The sequence below is a fragment of the Grus americana genome, chromosome Z, assembly GCF_028858705.1.
Source record: "Grus americana isolate bGruAme1 chromosome Z, bGruAme1.mat, whole genome shotgun sequence".
In the NCBI taxonomy this organism is placed as follows: domain Eukaryota; kingdom Metazoa; phylum Chordata; class Aves; order Gruiformes; family Gruidae; genus Grus; species Grus americana.
The window spans coordinates 24,965,949-24,985,560 of record NC_072891.1 but is presented as its reverse complement, the minus strand read 5'-3'; the positions used below and the strand labels follow the sequence as shown (position 1 = coordinate 24,985,560).

The 19,612-nt window shown below is 37.0% G+C and overlaps 1 protein-coding gene across 1 annotated transcript in view; it reads right to left on the bottom strand.

Moving 5' to 3' along the window:
• MAST4 (microtubule associated serine/threonine kinase family member 4) overlaps positions 1–19,612 on the bottom strand; it is a 291,542-nt gene that overhangs the window by 199,453 nt on the left and 72,477 nt on the right. The window contains exon 3 of the mRNA XM_054809945.1: positions 18,700–18,821. Within this exon, the coding sequence (XP_054665920.1) occupies positions 18,700–18,821 (122 nt within the window). The remainder of the gene's footprint in view (positions 1–18,699; positions 18,822–19,612) is intronic.

Sequence of the window (19,612 nt, the reverse complement as noted above, 5' to 3'; positions counted from 1 at the left end):
CTGAATCCGAAAAGGTTACATCTGAAAATGCGGATTCTAAGGAGGAAAAAGATATTGGGCTTTTCTTATCAGCTAAGCTGCTGGTTAAACAAATAATTGATTTTTTTTTCCCAAAAGCTGTCATCACACTATTAGCCACAGTATCAACTGATTAGGCTATGTCATTAAAAATATCTTTTGAGATTTAAGAACCTAGTAACTGAGTAAAATTGATTGCATTTTATGCCTGAAAGCAATCACTGCATACATCTGTAGATTTACAAGGGGAAGTCTTGTCAAACAATAAATATCAAGAAAAACAGCCTCATAAATATGCCTATATATTTTCCAGCTAGGAATCCTCATCTGATCTTACTTAAAATTAGGAAGTCTTCAGACTATATAATTTGAAGGCAAAGCATGCTTCCCTCTTTACAAAACCAAAAACGTAAAAACTAAAACAGGCTGCCAGAAACTGTAAATAGAAGTTGAACACAAAAAGGACTAGTGTTCCTACTACAAACATTTAGAGAAATAGCACCAATTCCATTTCAGCTTTTCTTACTACTACAACAACAGAGCAGTTCCTTTACTTAGAGCTAACATCCTGATTAGATGGCTTTAAGGAATTTTTCTGTTTCAAGAGTCTCATTCTGTGGAAGACACCCCAACATGTAACAGCAGAATCCATCTGTGGGAATATCCATGTTTTGCTTATAAAATACAGGTACACCTGCAGGCAGCCAGTTCTGATATATATGTATTCTTTTTCCACTGAAGACAATGCACCTTAAACTGCTTCTAGAGAGAACACCAAGCAGGAAGGAAGAGAACAGTATGTTTCTTACTAAAGGATATAAAGATAAAAATCAAGGTTAGTATTCACCAATTAAGAGTCTAAGATGAGGATTATCACAATCACATGTTCAAATCTAGTATGAAAAAAATATTGATTTCCTGTCAGATTGCATCATTTTGAGAAGTGGTCCATGTACATTCCACAGGAGTAAAACCTGCTAGGGGCAAAAGCATTTAGAACAAAAAAAATGAAGGATTGCCAAAAGGATAACGCTGAGCAGTAACAGCTTATCTGAAGAACAGAGAAAGAAAAGGCTGCTGAATTCCCCCACACACACCTTTTCTTCATACAACTGAAATGCATTAACATTGTTTTACACTTTTTACAATAAAAAAATCAGCACTCTCACTAAGCTACATTTGTCTGAGACCTCAACTATATTATTTAAAAAAAAAGTCTGTTTTTTTTAAATCAGAGTTACACAGTGAAATTAACGGGAGATGTTTCCCCTTCCCTGTCTCTCTGCATCTCCAGCTCCAAATATATCCATAACATCAGGTCAATCAATGGCTTAAACTTGGTCATTACCAATTTTAGGTAAAGGATCAGAGCTGTATTTCAGTTCAGAAAGGAAGGAGAAGCTCGTACTGACCAAAACTCCAGTTCCACAAGAGGGAGACAAGAAAAATCAAACACACTGACAGATTTATAGATTCATAGGCCAGAAGGGAGTGTTGCAATCATCAAGCTTGACCTCCTCTGTAAGAAAGGCTACTCAACTCTCCTGAATTAATTTATTTTTGAAGTATAACTAAAACAGCATACTGAATTTGGTGAAAACTTTTTCACTTTACAGAGTCAAACTGAAAAGTTACTAGATCCCTCACCTCTGTGAAACTAAGGGAAAATGGAGTTACATTAAGGACACACAGGTATCTCCTTTGGGTTCCTCTCAATACTCCTCTCTTCCCATTTCCACTTCAAAATATCATCTTTTCTTCCTTCTTGGTTAACACTTTAAAACTTTCTCCCAACCATTCACATCCATGTGCCCTCTCATCCTATCTCTTCTGTATTTCCCCATTTCCAAAGAAGACACAAGCAAATGAATCACAATTTAAATGCTGCTGTTATGCTTCCAGTGGGGATGGCAAAAAATGAATTTGAGGCAATAGCCAAAGAATGTAAAATTTCAAGGGTGAGGTGCAAAACCTTACCGTTTGTCTCCATGATATACCACAGGTTTCAGCTGCAAAGCTGTTTGCATTTATATACTCAATCTAAATACATATTTACACAAGTTTTATTTTAATCACTGAAATACAAAACTTCCCAACACACCATTTATCAGTTTCTGTGAAAGTAAGGAATACTGAAGTGTTGGGTTTGTTCCAACAATCATTTTAGCACATCTAACTATACATAACTGACAAATGTATACGTATTAATTAAAAGTACTCTATCCCATCTAGCTGAGACGTCTATAAGGCATGAAAAATTCTATTAATTCATTACTTGAACAGCAGCACAAAAAAGTCACACCACCAAGTAATGTATTACTGACAGGCACAGATGCAAAAGGTGCACATCCTAACAAACCACTTCAGGTATCACAGAAGTTGTAATTGTGTACATGGACAATTTACAGCAGGCAAAGCGAAGATGTCACTTGCATGAAGAACTTTTCCCAACTACAGACAAACAGGGAACAAGCATTACTTTGTTTTGCAAGAAGCTAAAGATCGTTGGTACAGCTACCTAAATGATACTGAAAGGCAGGAGAATGAAACAAAGAGAAGGCTGCCTTCCAGTGGTAGATTAATCCCATGTAGAAAAGTACAACCTTTCAATGAAAAGTGCATTCACTACTAATTCTAAAAGTGTAATTTTCCTAAACTTATGCTGCTATTTATAAAGGCGTATTAGAAGGTACTATAAGACAAAGGTTTGCAACTAACGAGGCAAGCATCAACTGAATTTTCGCCCAATCTTTTAGATACTACCAAAGGTGTATCTATGTGTTTAGCGTAAAGCCTGCTGGTTTTGTCTGGAGGCTTTCATTACTTTTCAGCTTATTAAGTAATATTAACTATCAAAACCACGGCAGACAAGATCATGGTATTGAAAAAGCTGTGTTCTAAAAAGAAACTAATGAATTATAAACATGCTCTTTGGAACATTTTAACAATGCTATCCTTATATACATACGAAATACAGGAAACTGTCTCACAGATTCATTCGCATTACTTGTAGCAGAAAGGCACACTTCAGTTGTACACGCACCACAAAATAGTACATGTATACAGAATATGAAGAAGGAATTTCATTATTTTTCCACATCAGGGAAGGCAAAATTATTTTAAGACAGAAAATAAATAACCTCAACTTTTTTTCCAAAATCTTTCTCTCCTATAAATGCAGCATTTGACCTGATGAAATGTGAAGGATATTTCAGAATTAATTTAGATACGTACCCCTAAGTACATGTTTGTTTAAAACTGAAAAGAAACATGTTAGCAGATAGTTTTCAGGACAATTACACAAATTTAGAAAGTTTATTTCCTCATTCAACTGTTATTTTTGCATTAATCATATTGCTTCACTTAATTCTGTCAGTCAATATTCTTTTCTAAGAGAATTTAGAAGTTCCTGTGATTACTGAAATCACACAATTAAAAGATAAAACCTGAGCATGTGACAATTTATATGAATATGTACTACAATTTTACAATGCAGATTTAATTTAATTTTAATGTATACATATATCCCATGTGTGACTGCCACTTTCATACTACACATGGTGGCAGCATATGATAAATCATATTTATTATGCACCATAGAACAACTCACTTGTACTTTGCCCTCTAAATCTACCTGTCAGAGCTATTTCCTATACCTTAAAATACAGCATCAAATCACCATGATTGAGTTAAAATAATTATTTTCCTCCCAAATGTGAAAAATGTAATGCTTAGAATAGATAATAAACAATGCAATAATTGCTTTACATTGTGATAGCTTGCAATCCAAAAGAATAGGAACTGGTTTTCCCCAGCACTAGTAAAAAGGGAGCTTTTCATTGTATTTTTATCCACTGATAAGCTATTCAGTGACTGTTAGTAGAAAAATTAAAATATTTTAAGTGCCATATTTTCAAAAGTCCAGGTAAGTGGATATACTGTAACTATAGATACCTGATTTTGCAAGTACCGGAATCAAAAAATATGGAAGCATTTAATTCCTATGCAGTCCTTCTCCTAAGCACATTAGAGAGTATCTACAGCATACTAGAGCATGCCCTGTTGGATGCTGTAGTTATAATGGTTTTGAAAAACTCATGCAAACACTGCTTTTGCACATGTGAAAATGGCGAATGGAAGCAGTGCAAGTTAACTTGCCAACCACACATATGTGCATGCAGCACGCACACACCTGAAATTTCATGCATCAGTCCAGACCTAACCTCTCCAGCCAAGCTAAAGAGCTTCATCTATGTCTTTTCCATATATTGTTGCCTTCACATCACTGCAAGTCAATCCGAAATTACTATTTTATCATTCTAATCAAGTTCAAGCTTTAAGAACCAGTTTCCAATTTCTATAGGTCTCCTGCCAGCAGAATTGTGGCAGCACATAATGCTGGATAAGGCTAATACACAACTAATAGAGAAAAGATATAGGAGTTAGCTTTTTTAAAAAGTTATTACTGAAGTACAGCACTGAAGAAAGGTGGGAGAAAGATGTGGTCCTCTCTTCTCCCTCTTCCCTCTCTCCCCCCCCTCCAAAAAAAACCCCACAACAAACAAACCAACACCTGACAGCATTGAAGAGGAGACCAAATCAGACTTAAAAAAATTTATATTCCTTATAACTTGTATCCCACCAACTCCCAAGCAGCAACTATCTTACTACACCACCAAAACAGCCAAACAATTGCCAACGCCTACTTTTGTGTTGGTTTACTTTTGCCAGACAGCAGCTACCAGCTGAAATGCTTTACCTGGTGTTAAGGGTACCGTCTGAGAAGGCTCAATTGCAGTTCACAAACTACTGTTTCCCTCAGCAACACTGCACAGTCCTAGTTTATTCTTGTTTCAATTTTCAAAGCTTTCATACCTTCTAAGAAAACTTCGGATTCCAGAACAAAAAAGCTTAAATAAGATGATTTTTCTACCTCTGAAATGTTTCTTAAACATTTACTTTGCCTACATTTCCATACCTCCCTTTTTCAAGTTTCTCAGTGTAACAAACTTAACCTAGTCAGGCAAAGTAGGAGCATGTTAAAAAGTTACAAAGGAAAACTACACAAGGCTAGCCACAGAATTTAACAAAAAGAAAACTGAAACATCAGAGTATGAACCATCCTGGCATATGGCAAAAAGGCTTTTTATTTTAAAACTGAAATCCCAAGGCTGCATCAAGTTCAAACCTACCTAGAGCCTTCAAGTTCAGTGAGCTTGGCTTTTTAGTGAAATACTTTTAATCTGATCGCGGAGTGAAGCACAAACATCCTAGCAGATTCTTAACAGTTTATACAATGCATAGTGATGATGGACCATTCAAAATACAGTGTTTCTGTCTTACCACAAATGCAAAAGCTCACATAAAAGTGCTACTAGCACAGATTCCTGATATCCAAGCTTCAGTAGCCCAATAGTTCATCTTCCTCACTGCACATAAGAATAACTAAAAGCTTTCTTATTCTACAGGGGTATTTGGTGCTGCAAGTAGTGGTTCAGACTGTAGCTCCAAGTATATTGGGTAGAATTTGTTATAACTTGCTCACCGTCCAAAGACAGAGTGTCTCTTTCTCCTTGCAATCTAAAGGCAAACAGGTTTAAAACAAAACAAAAGACAGAGACATACAGAAACTTCATCTCGAACAAAAAAGTTTGTCCCATGTATGTTCTTGATCACAAAGGAGATTTATTTCATCCCTGTGGCCACAGAGACTTACAAACGCAGAAGAATATCAGGTCTTCTAGGAAAGATATTTCCGAGCTGACTCTAATGCCTTTCAGAGCCTATGGGCAGTGCACCTTCCTATCCACTGTGAATGAAATACCAATCAAATTCTGGCAACATCTTCAACCATCTCCCGGAAGTGGATCACACTTTGATTCTTCTCAAGACACACCATAGGTCTCAAAGTTTTCAAACACAAAAACTGTATATTGAAGTCTTTTGAAGTTACTTTTAAGGATAGATTAGAACATAAGCTGTCAAGGGAAGATGATATTACAATTTCACAAAGGAGCCCAAGGTTATCTTTCCAAATGGTCATAAGAAACTGAGCTACCTTTATGTGCCACACCAAAATAATCATACTCTGCATGTGAGTAAGAAATCATAACACAGAGATCACATTTCTGTTCTGCGGCATTCTGAAAATAGTTTTAGTTCCTAAAGGAATTTACCCACAATTTTTTAAATCGTATTTCAAACACCCTATACAGACGCACTACTTTTGTCTATTCCACACAAAAATATTTGTAAAAACAACTGTATCACCCAAAATTTTTCAACCCTCCTGTACATATACATCCACACCAAAACTTCCATACTGTCACTCTGCAATGCTGTGGGACAAAGGGATTTCATTAGAAATTATAATGGATACTAGATCATCATCAAGTTACAGAAGCATGAAAGCCAAAGCCATGTATGATATTGGGAGCTCGAAGATGTGCATGTATTTCTTATACCAGTTTGAAAAATCATTATGGAAGTGAATCAAAACAAAGATAATCTTTGACCTAGCCATCTTACATAAATCAGAAACATAGTATCATTAGCTATTGTTACATTCCCCAAGAGTTTTCTGTAATGCAATGTTTTCTGAGGAAGAAAAGGCTACAGAAACACACCATCCATCTGCCTCTTGTTCCTCCATGTTCTGAAAGCTCTGTTGCTCTGTGAAGTGTCACTGAAATCGGCTACAGCATTGCAAGTGAGACATTTCATCAAAATTAGCAGCCAAAATTGACAGACCCACACTTATGCTGTCATCGAGATAAGGGCAGCTGTAATCCACCCAAAGCAGCAGATACCTTTTTAGTCTTTATGTACAGACTAGCAGACAGAACCGTAGCTGTACAATATATACAGTAAGAATTTCTTCTTATACAACCGCAGGAAGGCTTCTTCATTTCAATATTAACAGGAAAGCATATTTAAGATATTCAGTCAGTGAGGGAATATAGGCCTGCTTTATCACAAATTATCTGAATGGACTAATGAAAATCCACCACTTGGTCTCCATGATTTATTTTACAAGATCACACTTACCCATAGAAGCTATGCAGTGATAACATATGAACTTGCACATTACTTCAGGAAACAGGGAAAGCAATTTTCCCATTTTAAGAGTGTTAGGAGCTAAAGGTGCTTTGTTTAAAATTATGAATGAGATTGATAAATACAATTTGTTAATAATTATAACATACAATTCTGAGAAACTAATTCATTAAACAGAATCAAGTAACATCTATAACATCATCTATCAATAAGGCATAATAAAACTGTATATGGTTTATCCACTGTAAACAATACACATTTTAAAATTCAAAATGTAAAAGTTACAGTATTTCATCTACATAGTCATTTGCCTAATGTCCCTTTTAAGGGCTTAGAAAAAGTATGGAATAAATGCTCCATGTGAAACCAACAGCGCCCTTCCAGGGCTCAACATGATAACCAGTACCCCTCAGGAAAAGAAAACAGACATGCTTCACCAGCCTAATGTTTTCAAGGCACTGCTTTCTATTGAGTCCCCAGCTACAGCACTGAGAAGGCACTGCTGGCCTGACAACAAAATTGTGAGCTCTTAGCAGTATTTTCCTATTCCCTTCACTATTACCATCCTACCCCCACATACAGAGCAAAGCACGTTGCTCCTTTTACATCTCTTATAGTTCAGAAGTAAAGACTTTTAGGCAAATACACTATATGGATTGATAGAGTGCTATTCAGTTTGTGTTCCCCTTCACCACATTACACAAAAACACGTTCAGATAAGCCACGCTGGTTTGCTGTGTATCCAAGACAGCACTCCAGCTACAAGGTCCAGCAATGAGTTAAGAGACATTTTACTATTCTTCTGAGCCACCGTATATTACTCGGAATACATATCACAAGCAGGGAGAAATTCAAGATCCCTTAGCTAGCAAAACTCGAATTCTCCTCTTCTAAAGCTGATAAATCTACAGAAGTGCCAAGCCACAGGTCGGTGTAGGGGTGCAACAATTTCTTACACAAAGGAGTACAGTTGACTCTGTTTGTTTCTTAAAAAAGACAATACTATTGATTTTCTGATTGTATCTTAAGATTCTCGAAAATAAACTGGTTTTTCATAGCAAAGCACATATACCTTGTCAGCAGTCTCAATTATACATGTAAGACTAGCCATGAAAAGGATGCACATTCCATGGAGAGTGTAGGTACACACTGGGTTTTCATGCCACCTGCCGGACAAAATCCTGCTTGCACCAACTCATGTCTGGTCTAGCCATTCAGAGGGCTTAGAACGGTAGTAAATATAAAGTAAAAATAAAAATAGCAGGAGAAAAATAATCGTTTCAGAAACAAACTTATTTTTAAATAAGTTTTAAATAAGTAATCAATGTCTTTTTCAGTGACAGAACACACAGGAGAACATTGGTTACAACAGACATTTCAACTTCAGTAATTTTGCCTTTTGCATCAAATATTGTGTTTCTTATTGCAGCAAAAAACCATAGAAGAATCACCAATCCAACCAAGATAGCAAGGTCTCCGATTTTTCCGAGCTTCCCATAATTATACAGTAGCATAAAAGGAGTTTATTTCTGAAAGCACAGGCACATCATGAGTACAGCCTGTTTCTCTCATGGATCTCTCTTCAACAAGAACTTAGAAATTACATGCATTCGAAAATGTTCGTCCTTTTTAAAAAGTTGCTGAACTACTTGTCTCAGTATTTCCCCGAGGAATGCCAAACAACAAACATGCATGAGTTATGCCATCTTAAATCTGAAAGTTTGCAGTTCCACATATCTAGCTATCTTTTCAGAGGACAAAGAAAAAGTTGAGGCATTTTCTAACAGTCAGCTCAACAGAATATTTTAGATTCTGTTTATGGAAAAGGAAGGAAATTGTTAAAAAAATCACCATGGCAAAACAATAACAATAGATATTACATTCTGAATAATCCCTCCTAGATACTTAGAAGTTTGGTTCTTATGTGAAAACAGTAGTAGGCAAGCTGCATTCTAAGCACAAGTATTAACCTTTGGAAGGGTTTAAGTTCTCATTTTTCAATCACTCTGAACAATGATGCATCTAGTCTCCTTTATTTTGATGCCCCATTTTTCTTTTTAGAAGCATTTAATCTCAACACTTGCAATAATACAGTTTTTTCTCAATGAGATAACATATTAATGTACTTCCCTATAAAGATACATGATTTTACTTAATATGTTTTGGCTGTTCCTTCCACTAAGATTCAACACTTCCCACCACATGGTGATTCTTCTTCACAAGAGCACCCTCCTTCATTAGAGAGCAGTAGTTAGGCATTTCAACATTCAAATTAATTCAGAAGGTAGTTCACCTTGCTGAAGTCTTGCTTCCCCATGGACCTAAGATCCATTACAAAGCAGACAAACCATGAAGTTTGGAATAAAAAGCAATGCTCTCCCTATTGATCACCAGTTTTAATTTGTCCCATATTTGGTAAGAAGAACATGTACAATAAGCATACCAAAAAACATTTATTCACAGTTACAGGTTTCTGGAAAAGCAACATCATGCTAGGGAATTTTGTTCAGGATATGCTTTACTGGCCACATAGTTAATGAAATACATTGAGATCCCACTCCACTTTAGCTGTAGGTCGCTAAGTTGAGCTCATGCTCTTTCCGCCCTTATTTATAGCCAGCAATCTCATAATTCAACTTTGCTTCTTACTAGCAATTTTCATCCTTTTTCAAATAGATAACCTAACACAGAGAATTAGGAATCCGTGATCAGCCAAGTGTATATTACAATCAAGTTATTCCGTGCATTCCAAAGCCAATCATCATTTCTGAATTTAACTGACCACATACTATCTTCCACTGCACCACATAATCGTAGATACTCGGCACCGATCACAAGGCTAAACATATTCATGAGAGCTGCAGTTAACCAATCTCTTGCTGATTATTACATCTTTTACTCAAGTGACACTAGGTCAACATGAGCACTTATCTAGGCTTCTTAATCTTCACAACATGATGAACAAAAATTCTTAATAGATGCCATGATCTTACTGTACTATTATTGCTTTACCAAAAATACAATGGAACTGGATATAGATATATGCACCCACATAGGGCATACTGTGATAAAAAAGCAGGTAGAACATTTTCTAGCTTTACTGAAATAAAAACAAGAGTTGATGCTAAAAATCATCAGTCCACTGTGACAGCATACAGAAGAATGGAACAAACATGGTGACTGCATCTCACCAGTGAAGTCACAACAATTTAAATCGCTGTTTTATCAGCCCAAGGGAGGGCTTGCAGAAATATTAAAAGGTAATGCAAGGTTAAAAAAAAAAGTCATCAAAATCTACATTCCTACCTGCTTCCACAGGACAGAAGTGCAATTTACAATACAACATCTGATTCCACATGAATGTACAAGAAAGTCTGACTAAAACCTAGAGGTTTTAGAGCAGCATGTGCCAAGGCCAAACTGTGGTGATCAACCCACTTAAAGCTTTAAGTCAGTAAAACTGCATCTGCTTTTAAACCTAGAAATATAAGAGATTAGAGGTAGCAGCGCATCACTGAACACGAAAGTCGGCTCTGCAGTATGTTCTCAAATTGAAAAATGGCTACAGAAAAATCTTTGCTATTCACCTTTGCTTGACTGGAACGAAGAAAAAAAAAAAATCAAAGAGGAGGAACTTCCATTCCCACCAGAGAGATCTGGATAAACTACATTTCCCGTCCCTGCTGCAGCGCCTGTAAGTGAGCAGTGTCATTCAAGTCAGTTTGAGTCTCTGTTTTCAGAGTTATAGCCAGCATCAGAACCATGGGAGTACTTCAGCTGGAGGGATGAAAGTTACTGTTCCCACGCTGTCTGCTTCCATCCTCTGCTACATTACACTCATTTTGCATGTACCGTAGGCATGAGAACATGTTGACATACAGAGAGGAAAACAAAAGGTTACTTCATCAATTTAAAAACGTGCCCAATCTAGTTATCACTTAATATAAGGATACTGCCCCGCAGCAAAAAAACTGAGCAGAAAGGAATATACCTCATCATCTTCCAAGCAAAGCCCACCATTTTAGGCCAAACTTGACTAGGAAGTTCGAAGAGTACTTGCATTTCTGCTAACTGAAACAGCCACAGCAGAAATCAAGTTTTCTACAGTTACAATTACTCTCAAAAGCAGCACCAGGAAAAAAAAATTCTGTGATGCTTAAGTTTCTTGACAATATATAGTTTCACTATTAAAATTCAGACCAGTGGAGCAGTACCTTATCCTTTACAGCATTTAAATTAATCATCTCATCCTAATTATGTGTAGGTATCAGATTCCTGAGACTGCAAAGAACAGTCAGAGAGGTTGTAACTGCTCCATAAGAACTCCAAGTAACACCCTCACCTACTGCTACCCAGCTAGGCAATGCAGGGAGCACTCACTTTGAGGTTATCAACACCTCTTACTATGCCTTCAGATCCTGAACGCAGACAGAAGCGTAGACAACAGTTTTCCTACACTTATAATGGTATTCCCCCATGCCTACTTTATCTCATTTATTTTAAAGTCAGAGCTGTGAGTGACATTAGTTTAAAATTCTTTCACATACTTAGGAGTGTGGAAATCAGACCATCGACAGCAGATTTGTACATCAGCACACACTCCTCAAGCAAAGGAAAACCTCCTCACAACTTATTAAATATTTTCACATGAAATGTTAAAAACGTGTAGATGAATCAGTGTTTGAACATGTTAACTGACTACACAATGGAATCACAGTAGTCAGTTTTCTTTTTGTGATGGAGACCAGGAGACAGCATTATAGCTTAAATTTTCCTAAATCCATCCCCATGCCAGTCATTTTTCCAGTCTCATCTCTTCCTGCTCTCCATATCCTTTTAACCCTCTTTATCGCCCCTCCCATTTTCACCCCTATTAAATCCTTTAAGGGGTTGCAGACGCTTTTGATCTAAGGCCTGAAAAGTCCATCAGTATATTCCTGAATCTTATTCCTTGTTAACCACAGATTACAACATTTTATTCAGTTGTCCTCTAAGCAAAGTCCAACAACAAGCTGAGAAAGCTTGTATTCCCAGAAAGGCATCTAAACTTCAAACACCGTAAATGATTACACATCAATTTCTTCCGGTCATAGAGTTCATTACCAAACCACTGTTAACTCCCTTGTTCGTCATGTGGCTAATTTTACATTAAAGTTTGTGGCCTCACTTTTGTCACACTTTCCACTTTTTCCTTTTTGAAGAGATACTGGCAGCACAATTCTAGATGACATTTTAAGATAACCATCACTAACACCACACACAGAGAACTCAAATATCACAGCAGACAAGCAGAATAAGCCCTAATTCAAAGTCTCTACTAACATACAGTCATGAGCTTCAGTTCTAGGGGCAAAGCACTACATTTAACCTAGCTTACTGATCTCGACTCTGCAGGTCCTGCAGACCAAATGAAAATGCAAAATACTAAGGCATGCTCAGCTGACAACACAGACTAAGGAAGATCATTTTAACAACCTTAGATTCTTCATTATCTAGAAGTAGAAACTGGTCCTAGTGAGCCTTTTTTACTGTTCAGGGAAAGCATCTTATGAAGGAAGAAGAGCATTATATGTGATGCCTGGAAAATAGAAGCATGATGTTCATGTGCAGAATAGGGATGTATTGCTAGCTCCTACAACATTTGATCTCTGATGAGTTTGTACCGTTAACAGGATACAGAAGAGGATTATACCTACATTCAGCTCTAACAAACTGTGCAAAGTACTTAAAGTACCATCTCCTTTCAGTTCTAGAATACGTTCAAATACATCCTGTCAGCCAGAAACTAACAGAGGCTGACAGAAGAAGGCCTGCTTCACCACAAAGTAGGTATGTTTGGAAGATATGTTGGATATGCTTGCAAATCTTTTTAACCTATGTCAGAGTTCTATGAGAGATTATTTTACCTACTTTTCCCATTATTCTTTAACCAATGATACTCTGCAGCATGAGATGTTTTCTCAATTCTGAGACATTGAAAGGTCTCTACGGGATGAGAGTTAACCATGGCTATCACCACGTCTGTATTTCATCCACCAAGAATAAGCAATAAAAGCATCAGAATTAATAAAGCCATTAATTTTAATCAGACAAATTAAGGAGTCAAACGTCTAGAACTCTGTCAAGCAATTAATCTACAGATGTGTTTTAAACCCAAATGTGCAATGACTACTTTAAAAATACTGTATAGGCAAATAGATATATACATACACATATATTTGTGAAACAGAGCACCCAGTCATCAACTTATTGCATCAGTTTGTCAGAAAGTATTACTGTTTCATGGCTCCAGTCCAGGTCTACTCCAGCCTTTTGCTGAGTACAAATACTGAGTATAAAGGAGTACTTATGAAGATGGCTGTTCATTTCCCTCTCTCTACTACTAAATTAGAACTACTGAATTAGAACTGCAACTAAGAATTTGTTAGAAGGCAAACAGAGACAAAGAAATATGAATGCAAATACATATTAATGTATAAGGAGTTACTGAAATAAAATACACAAGAGAGAACAACTTTCTAGTCTTAAAAGCCAGAAGCAACTGAAGCATGGAAAACCTGCTACCATTACTTGGCAATTTTAGCATTTCATAGGAATAAATACTTTCCATTTTAAAAAGATTCTCAGTGATTAGTCTTAGATGTTGAGGTGGTTTTAACAAGAATATAGCATTCAAATCTATGAAAACTCCTAGCATTCAAATAACTTCCTCAGTTCAGACTCAGTATTTCTGAAATCTAGCTAACCCTTTGGGGGAGATTTTAAGAGACAGACCCAAGATTAGCTACCTACGCAAGTTTATTACGCCTTCTTCATGTTTCTCACACGTGCCATCCTTGTGCAAGCTCATTAACTTGCAGAGTATTAAATCGCTGCTCACAGACACAACCAATAATCTTAGGCATTAAAGACCTGAATTTCTGGACAGAAAGAGCTAAAAGTTAAAGCAACCCAAGTTTCAGATGCAGGTTCCCCTTGCTTTCTAGCAAGTTTATATAAAAATAAACTCAGCTATGCCTGATACTCATTAGATAAAACTGAACACAATTAATGATTTGAAAAATTCCCTACAATTCTAAAATGAAACATTTAGATAAAGGCGCTTTTTTTTTAAATTATGTGGTTTGCCAAAGCACAATTGATATTGCCATTCACTTATCTAACCAATTAGTGTTTCTAAAGAATATAGTATATTTGTTTGCAATCATTTATTATCTAAGCTATAATTCCGCAGCTTCTCAGGCAACAAATGGATGTCTTGCATCTGGGGAATAAAACATACAAAAGGGTGCTGTTTGAATACATGCAATTACTGGTACTTACGTTCTAATTAGCATAATTAGTTTTGAAACAGTTCTCATAATAACTGTCAACATTATGTCAATTTAGCTGAAGTTAATGGCATATTTAACAAAGACACACTTACTCATTTTCAGTATTATACTATTTAAAAGAAAGGCGGCAAAGCCCTTTCTGAAGAAGTAAAACTGCTTTTCGTACGCACTGAACTTTTCTTATTTTGTTTTCTTTCAGCAATCCATCTTATAAACAGCACTTTATATAATTACCACCCTCCAGCTTCCATAGGACCAGTCTTACAAATTAACACTGATAAAGTGACAATAAAAAGCAAGTATACCAAAGTACAGATGCTTGCAATTTCAGTCTTCTGTTGTTTTGGGGAAGCAACAATATTTTGGCAGTTGGTGTGGTGGAGGAAGGTGGGGATAAAAAAAAATCAAGAGGTAAATCTTGAAAAACCTAGAGAGGTAAACAGTATGCTAAAAAGTAGCAAATGCTTCTTCTAGTCATACCCAAACAAAACATCCCTTCACCACTTACTAGGAAAGGGCCGAAGCCATCATAAGGCCAGTTTTACCCTTTTTCCAGCTTTGGTAAGTTACTAGATATTATTTACAAGTGGTTTAATAATGGAACATCTTTGACTAAGTAAAAATTTAGTCATTTCACTGACATCTTTCAAGTTTCCAAGAAGAAACAACATGCCTTTCAGAGTTTGCTTTACTTCATGCTGTGAATATTCATCTTCTGCAACAGAAGAAATAGCCAACCTAGGCTCAGTACTTGCCATAAAGCTGAAGTTACACAGCCACTCGTGACTGAATTTAAAAGCTAAGTGTATTACATGTACATGTTTCACACGAGGATCTTGTTTCTAGTGTATTTTTATTATGTCAATATTTCAAAGAGCAAGTTACCATTCAGCAGTCATGAAAAATGCTGGTTTAAAAAGCTCTCTGGACTGTGAGATATCTTTGTTCTGGTTTTGTTTGGTTTTTAATTTACGTAAAACAGATAAACAAAATGGAAGATTTCATGCCCCTTAAAGCAGATTACTTTATTTAAAAAATACAAAAAAAAGAACAGGAGTTTGATATTAATCCACGGTGAAGACAAATCAAATCTGCAGAAGTTTTACCCAATTAATTTGGACAAAGTCTTTTCTTTTCATCTACACATTTATGATCACATATCATAAAGGCACCTTATGTTCAGGTTTCTACTGTTTTTATGTATGCAGCTATCCAGAAAAAGTTAAAATCAGGAACTTCATTCAATCCATGCCACTCAGACAAAATATCTTTCTGCCTATAAAATGGTAAGTAATTGCTCAGTTTCAGATCATTATCATAATTTTAAGCACATAACTTATGAGAATGGCATATTAACATAAATGGTTTTATTTCAATTTGAACTATTTTCCCAAAATTCTGCCAACAGTAATAAAAATGGACAAGTGAAAACAGTAAGTAGTAATAGTATTTGTAAATACTTGTGGAGTGGCAGGGGGGCTGGGAGAGGATAGGAGAATTACTCCCAAACTTTGGACACTGAATGAAGCAGCAACTCTAAGTTAACTCCCAAACCATTTCAGTAGAAAAGAAGCACTTTCAGGGGCCAATTCATCCTACCCTGAAATAGATGCCTGAAATCAGGCACGATGACTTTCAGCCTGGAGAGCAAGGAGAGTCAGATAAGCTATCTCTACCACAGTCTCCCTACACTCGCGCCAAACTAAGCACTGAGACACACGCTCCGAATTGCCTTCCAGGAGCATTTATTGCTCTCCACTGACTATAGAGAGGAAGAGACTGACCAGACCAACACTTGACCTGAGATAGCATCCTAAAGCATAACTGCTCCACGTCTCAGTTTCACCTTTCTATTGAGTGTTGAAGACATTCTGTGTTATTTTCTCAATGTCTGTAAGTCCACGTTAATACTCTCTGCAGACTCACATCGTCTGCATGACCACCACAGAATCTGTCATGGAGGGCTCAACACGTTCCTGCCAGAAGTAGAAGAGTAACAACACTATCACTTAGCTACCTCTAAATTAAAAGCCCCCAGCAAATCCAATACGCTGCCCATTCATCTGAAAAATCAGCCTTCCCCATACACATTTTTAATCCACTTATATGGTAAAATACAGAAACTGTATTTTTAATTTATAGTCCAACTGCCTATGTTACAGGAGTGAACCATGCACAGCTATTTAACTCAATCGAAAGCAACACCTGCAGCCCATTTTTAATCAATATTCCATAACTTAAAAATCTCCAGTTTCCCACAGAAAGGATTTACTTCTGTGACACACTAAGTAATCTAGGGAAATTATTACAAATTATTGATGGAAAAGGTCAGTCTTTTGTACCATGTTTGCAATTCCACTAAACACTAGTACGTATCTTTGAGCTGTTCGCTTGTCATTCTTGTCTATACTGGCACATAATCACTGCTCAGAGTCAGGTCCACATCAGCTGGGTATCAACCCCAGCGAGAATGACTGGTCCTGGCAGAGGAACTAATAATAGGCTAACCATTTTTCAAATGAGACATAATTTCCACTCAGACTGTGAACAGCTATATCGAAGTTCTTCATACAAACCTCTTCTACACAGGATTAAGTTCTTTCCTAAATACAACTAAAAGCTCCCACTACTAGAACATAACAATAGGGCTCCCAAACTCAACTCTGTCAAAGCACAGAACCAAGACCGAAAAAAAAAAAAAAGAGGGAGGAAGGAAAGGGAGCAACTCCTAACACACAGCCCCTTCTAAGCAAAAGCTTTCAGAAATCTGACAGCAAAGTATTTGTCAAAAAAGGCTTGAGAAGAGCTCTGCCTATGTGACAGTGTAACATTACCCTCCTTAGGAGGCAAGTCTCATCAGCAGTTCCAGGTAAGAAATAAATACTTCAAAGAAACCTGCATCTCCACCCCATGTACTACCTGCTCAGATCTGCGCAGAAGGTTCTCTCCTGCTTTTGCACCAGCATGAAAAAAGCTGCAGTGAGGCACATATAAAAGATGTGGAGAGACAGGAAGGAAGAAGTCTGTGGCAGACAAATATGCCATAAAACTCGATAGGTGATGAGCGAAAGGCCCTTAAGGAAGCATGGCTTACTGAATTCTTCATTAGTCTGTTATTTTATGACCATTTAAAATACTTTTTGTCAAAATCGTGCTGAATCTTCCTGTAGTTTAAGCATTTCACAACAAACTTTGTTTCTCCTAACAAACTAGAAAAATACATATGTTGATACTTCATTCCCTGCAAAATACTAGGGCTCAAAGCACAGAACTTCCAATAGAATCAAGTGTTTGTAATAAGTATGGAGTCCAATAAATCACATCTGCCCCAAAGAGCCACAAACAATTAAGACCACCACTAAGCAGAAACCATTACATTTATAAGTAAAGATCTGTGGCACTTGAAGTGAAATACTATTGCAGATAGATTCATAGAGCAACCAGCCATCTACATACCATGATATGAAAAACTAGAATGGGGGCATCTGTTCAGCATTGTGTGATCATAGCCTTCTTTAACCTGAACATTGCGTAAAAAACAAAAGAAAAAAAAAGCAAGTCTCCCCTAGAAAGTAGAGGTGGATCAGCAAAGTTTTAATAACCTGCCAAAAGGCAGAAGAGGGAGTGAAAACATTAATAAAACTTCTCTGCTTTTTAGACACAAGATGAAACATATTCATTAAAGTAATTCTTTGAAAAATATAGGCTAGTATACAGGGTCCTGCATTAAATTTCAACACTTCTTAAGGTCTTAATATACAGAAGCACAAAGCAGCATAATGGATGCTTGAAAACAAAACACTGAAAGGTCAAGCATATAAGGCATCTCTTCCCTTATTTTATCCAAAAGACTTAATTAAGCTCATGCTTCATACGCCCATATTCTCCTGACAACAGAGTCCTGTGGAAACAAAGACATTGATAGAAAAGAATGCTCAGGAGAAAGGACAGTTACCTTCTATTGCTGTCTTAAGAAGTATGCCTTTTTTTTTTTAAGAAAAGAAACCATTTAAATGCAAACAGCTATATTAATGCAACATTCAGCTTTGAGCTGGGTTACTAGATTTTGTATAAAGTCTGAGTTACTGCTACCATAAACGTTACTCAGCTGCACTCAACATATTAAGTAATGTTGTATGCAGGAATGCATTAGGTACTTCAAAAATGCAGCTTTAGGAAGAGAGGTTGATCTGGAAATAAACTCTGATTTGATTCCCATTCCCGTACCAACAGATACAGACATGCAATAGATTTTTTTTGTACACTCCCAGCTTTGAAAAAAATTACTCACCAAACTAGCAGTAAGTGCAGGTGCTGACTGCCCAAGTGCTTGGTAGCGCATGCGAACAAGATTAGAGGTTTCTGCAGGTTGCCACAGCTGCTGTCCAGTTGCATTGGGAAGCAGGTACTTGCCTGTCAAGTTAAGAAAATGTGTATTACAATATTAGATGTTGCAGGTGAAGGGATGCAATGGACAGAGTTTACTATAACATTCTTACCATTCCAAAACATTTGTTTCTTTCACTATAGCCCTGACCAGAGCAGATTCCATCAGAGCAGAATTCCTGTTACTCACTAGCCCTTCACGTCACTCTTCCACAAGCTACATTTCTGAGGCAAATTTATTTTTTCAATATTCTCACAACTGTACGTTTTTCCTACCCTTGAAACACAATTACTGCAGCAACAGATGCACACATCCAGAATAGTGGATCTGAACCCAAGACACCTAAATTCTGAAGGCTAGCCATTAAAAAAATAAAATATATAAATAAAAAGACACTATCTACCCCTGGAAGGAATAAGGTTCTGAGGTACAAAGTAAGGTTTATTGGAATAAAGCACTTACTACGTAGATAACAACTACACATCCCTCTGAGTGGTGACTACTCTGCTTCTATCCTAAAATTCCTTACAATCTACCTAAGAGGTATCATTGAATTCCCAAGACAGTATCTTTACCCAGTATCCCAAGTAAGGGGAAATCATCAAGGGCAGGCCAGCCATTCCTCAGGAGCACATGCATGGGGCTCCCAGGGAGCAGTTGATATACCCCTCCTCATTGGTTGCTGTGTTTACCACATAGCGGTGTCATTTCCTGTGGCCAGACAAGCTCAGGCCCTCCAATCAAAGCACTGCCCCTCCAGCTGGATCACCTCCCCACAGGTTCTAATTAGGCAGAAACCACTTCTGGCTCAGGGATC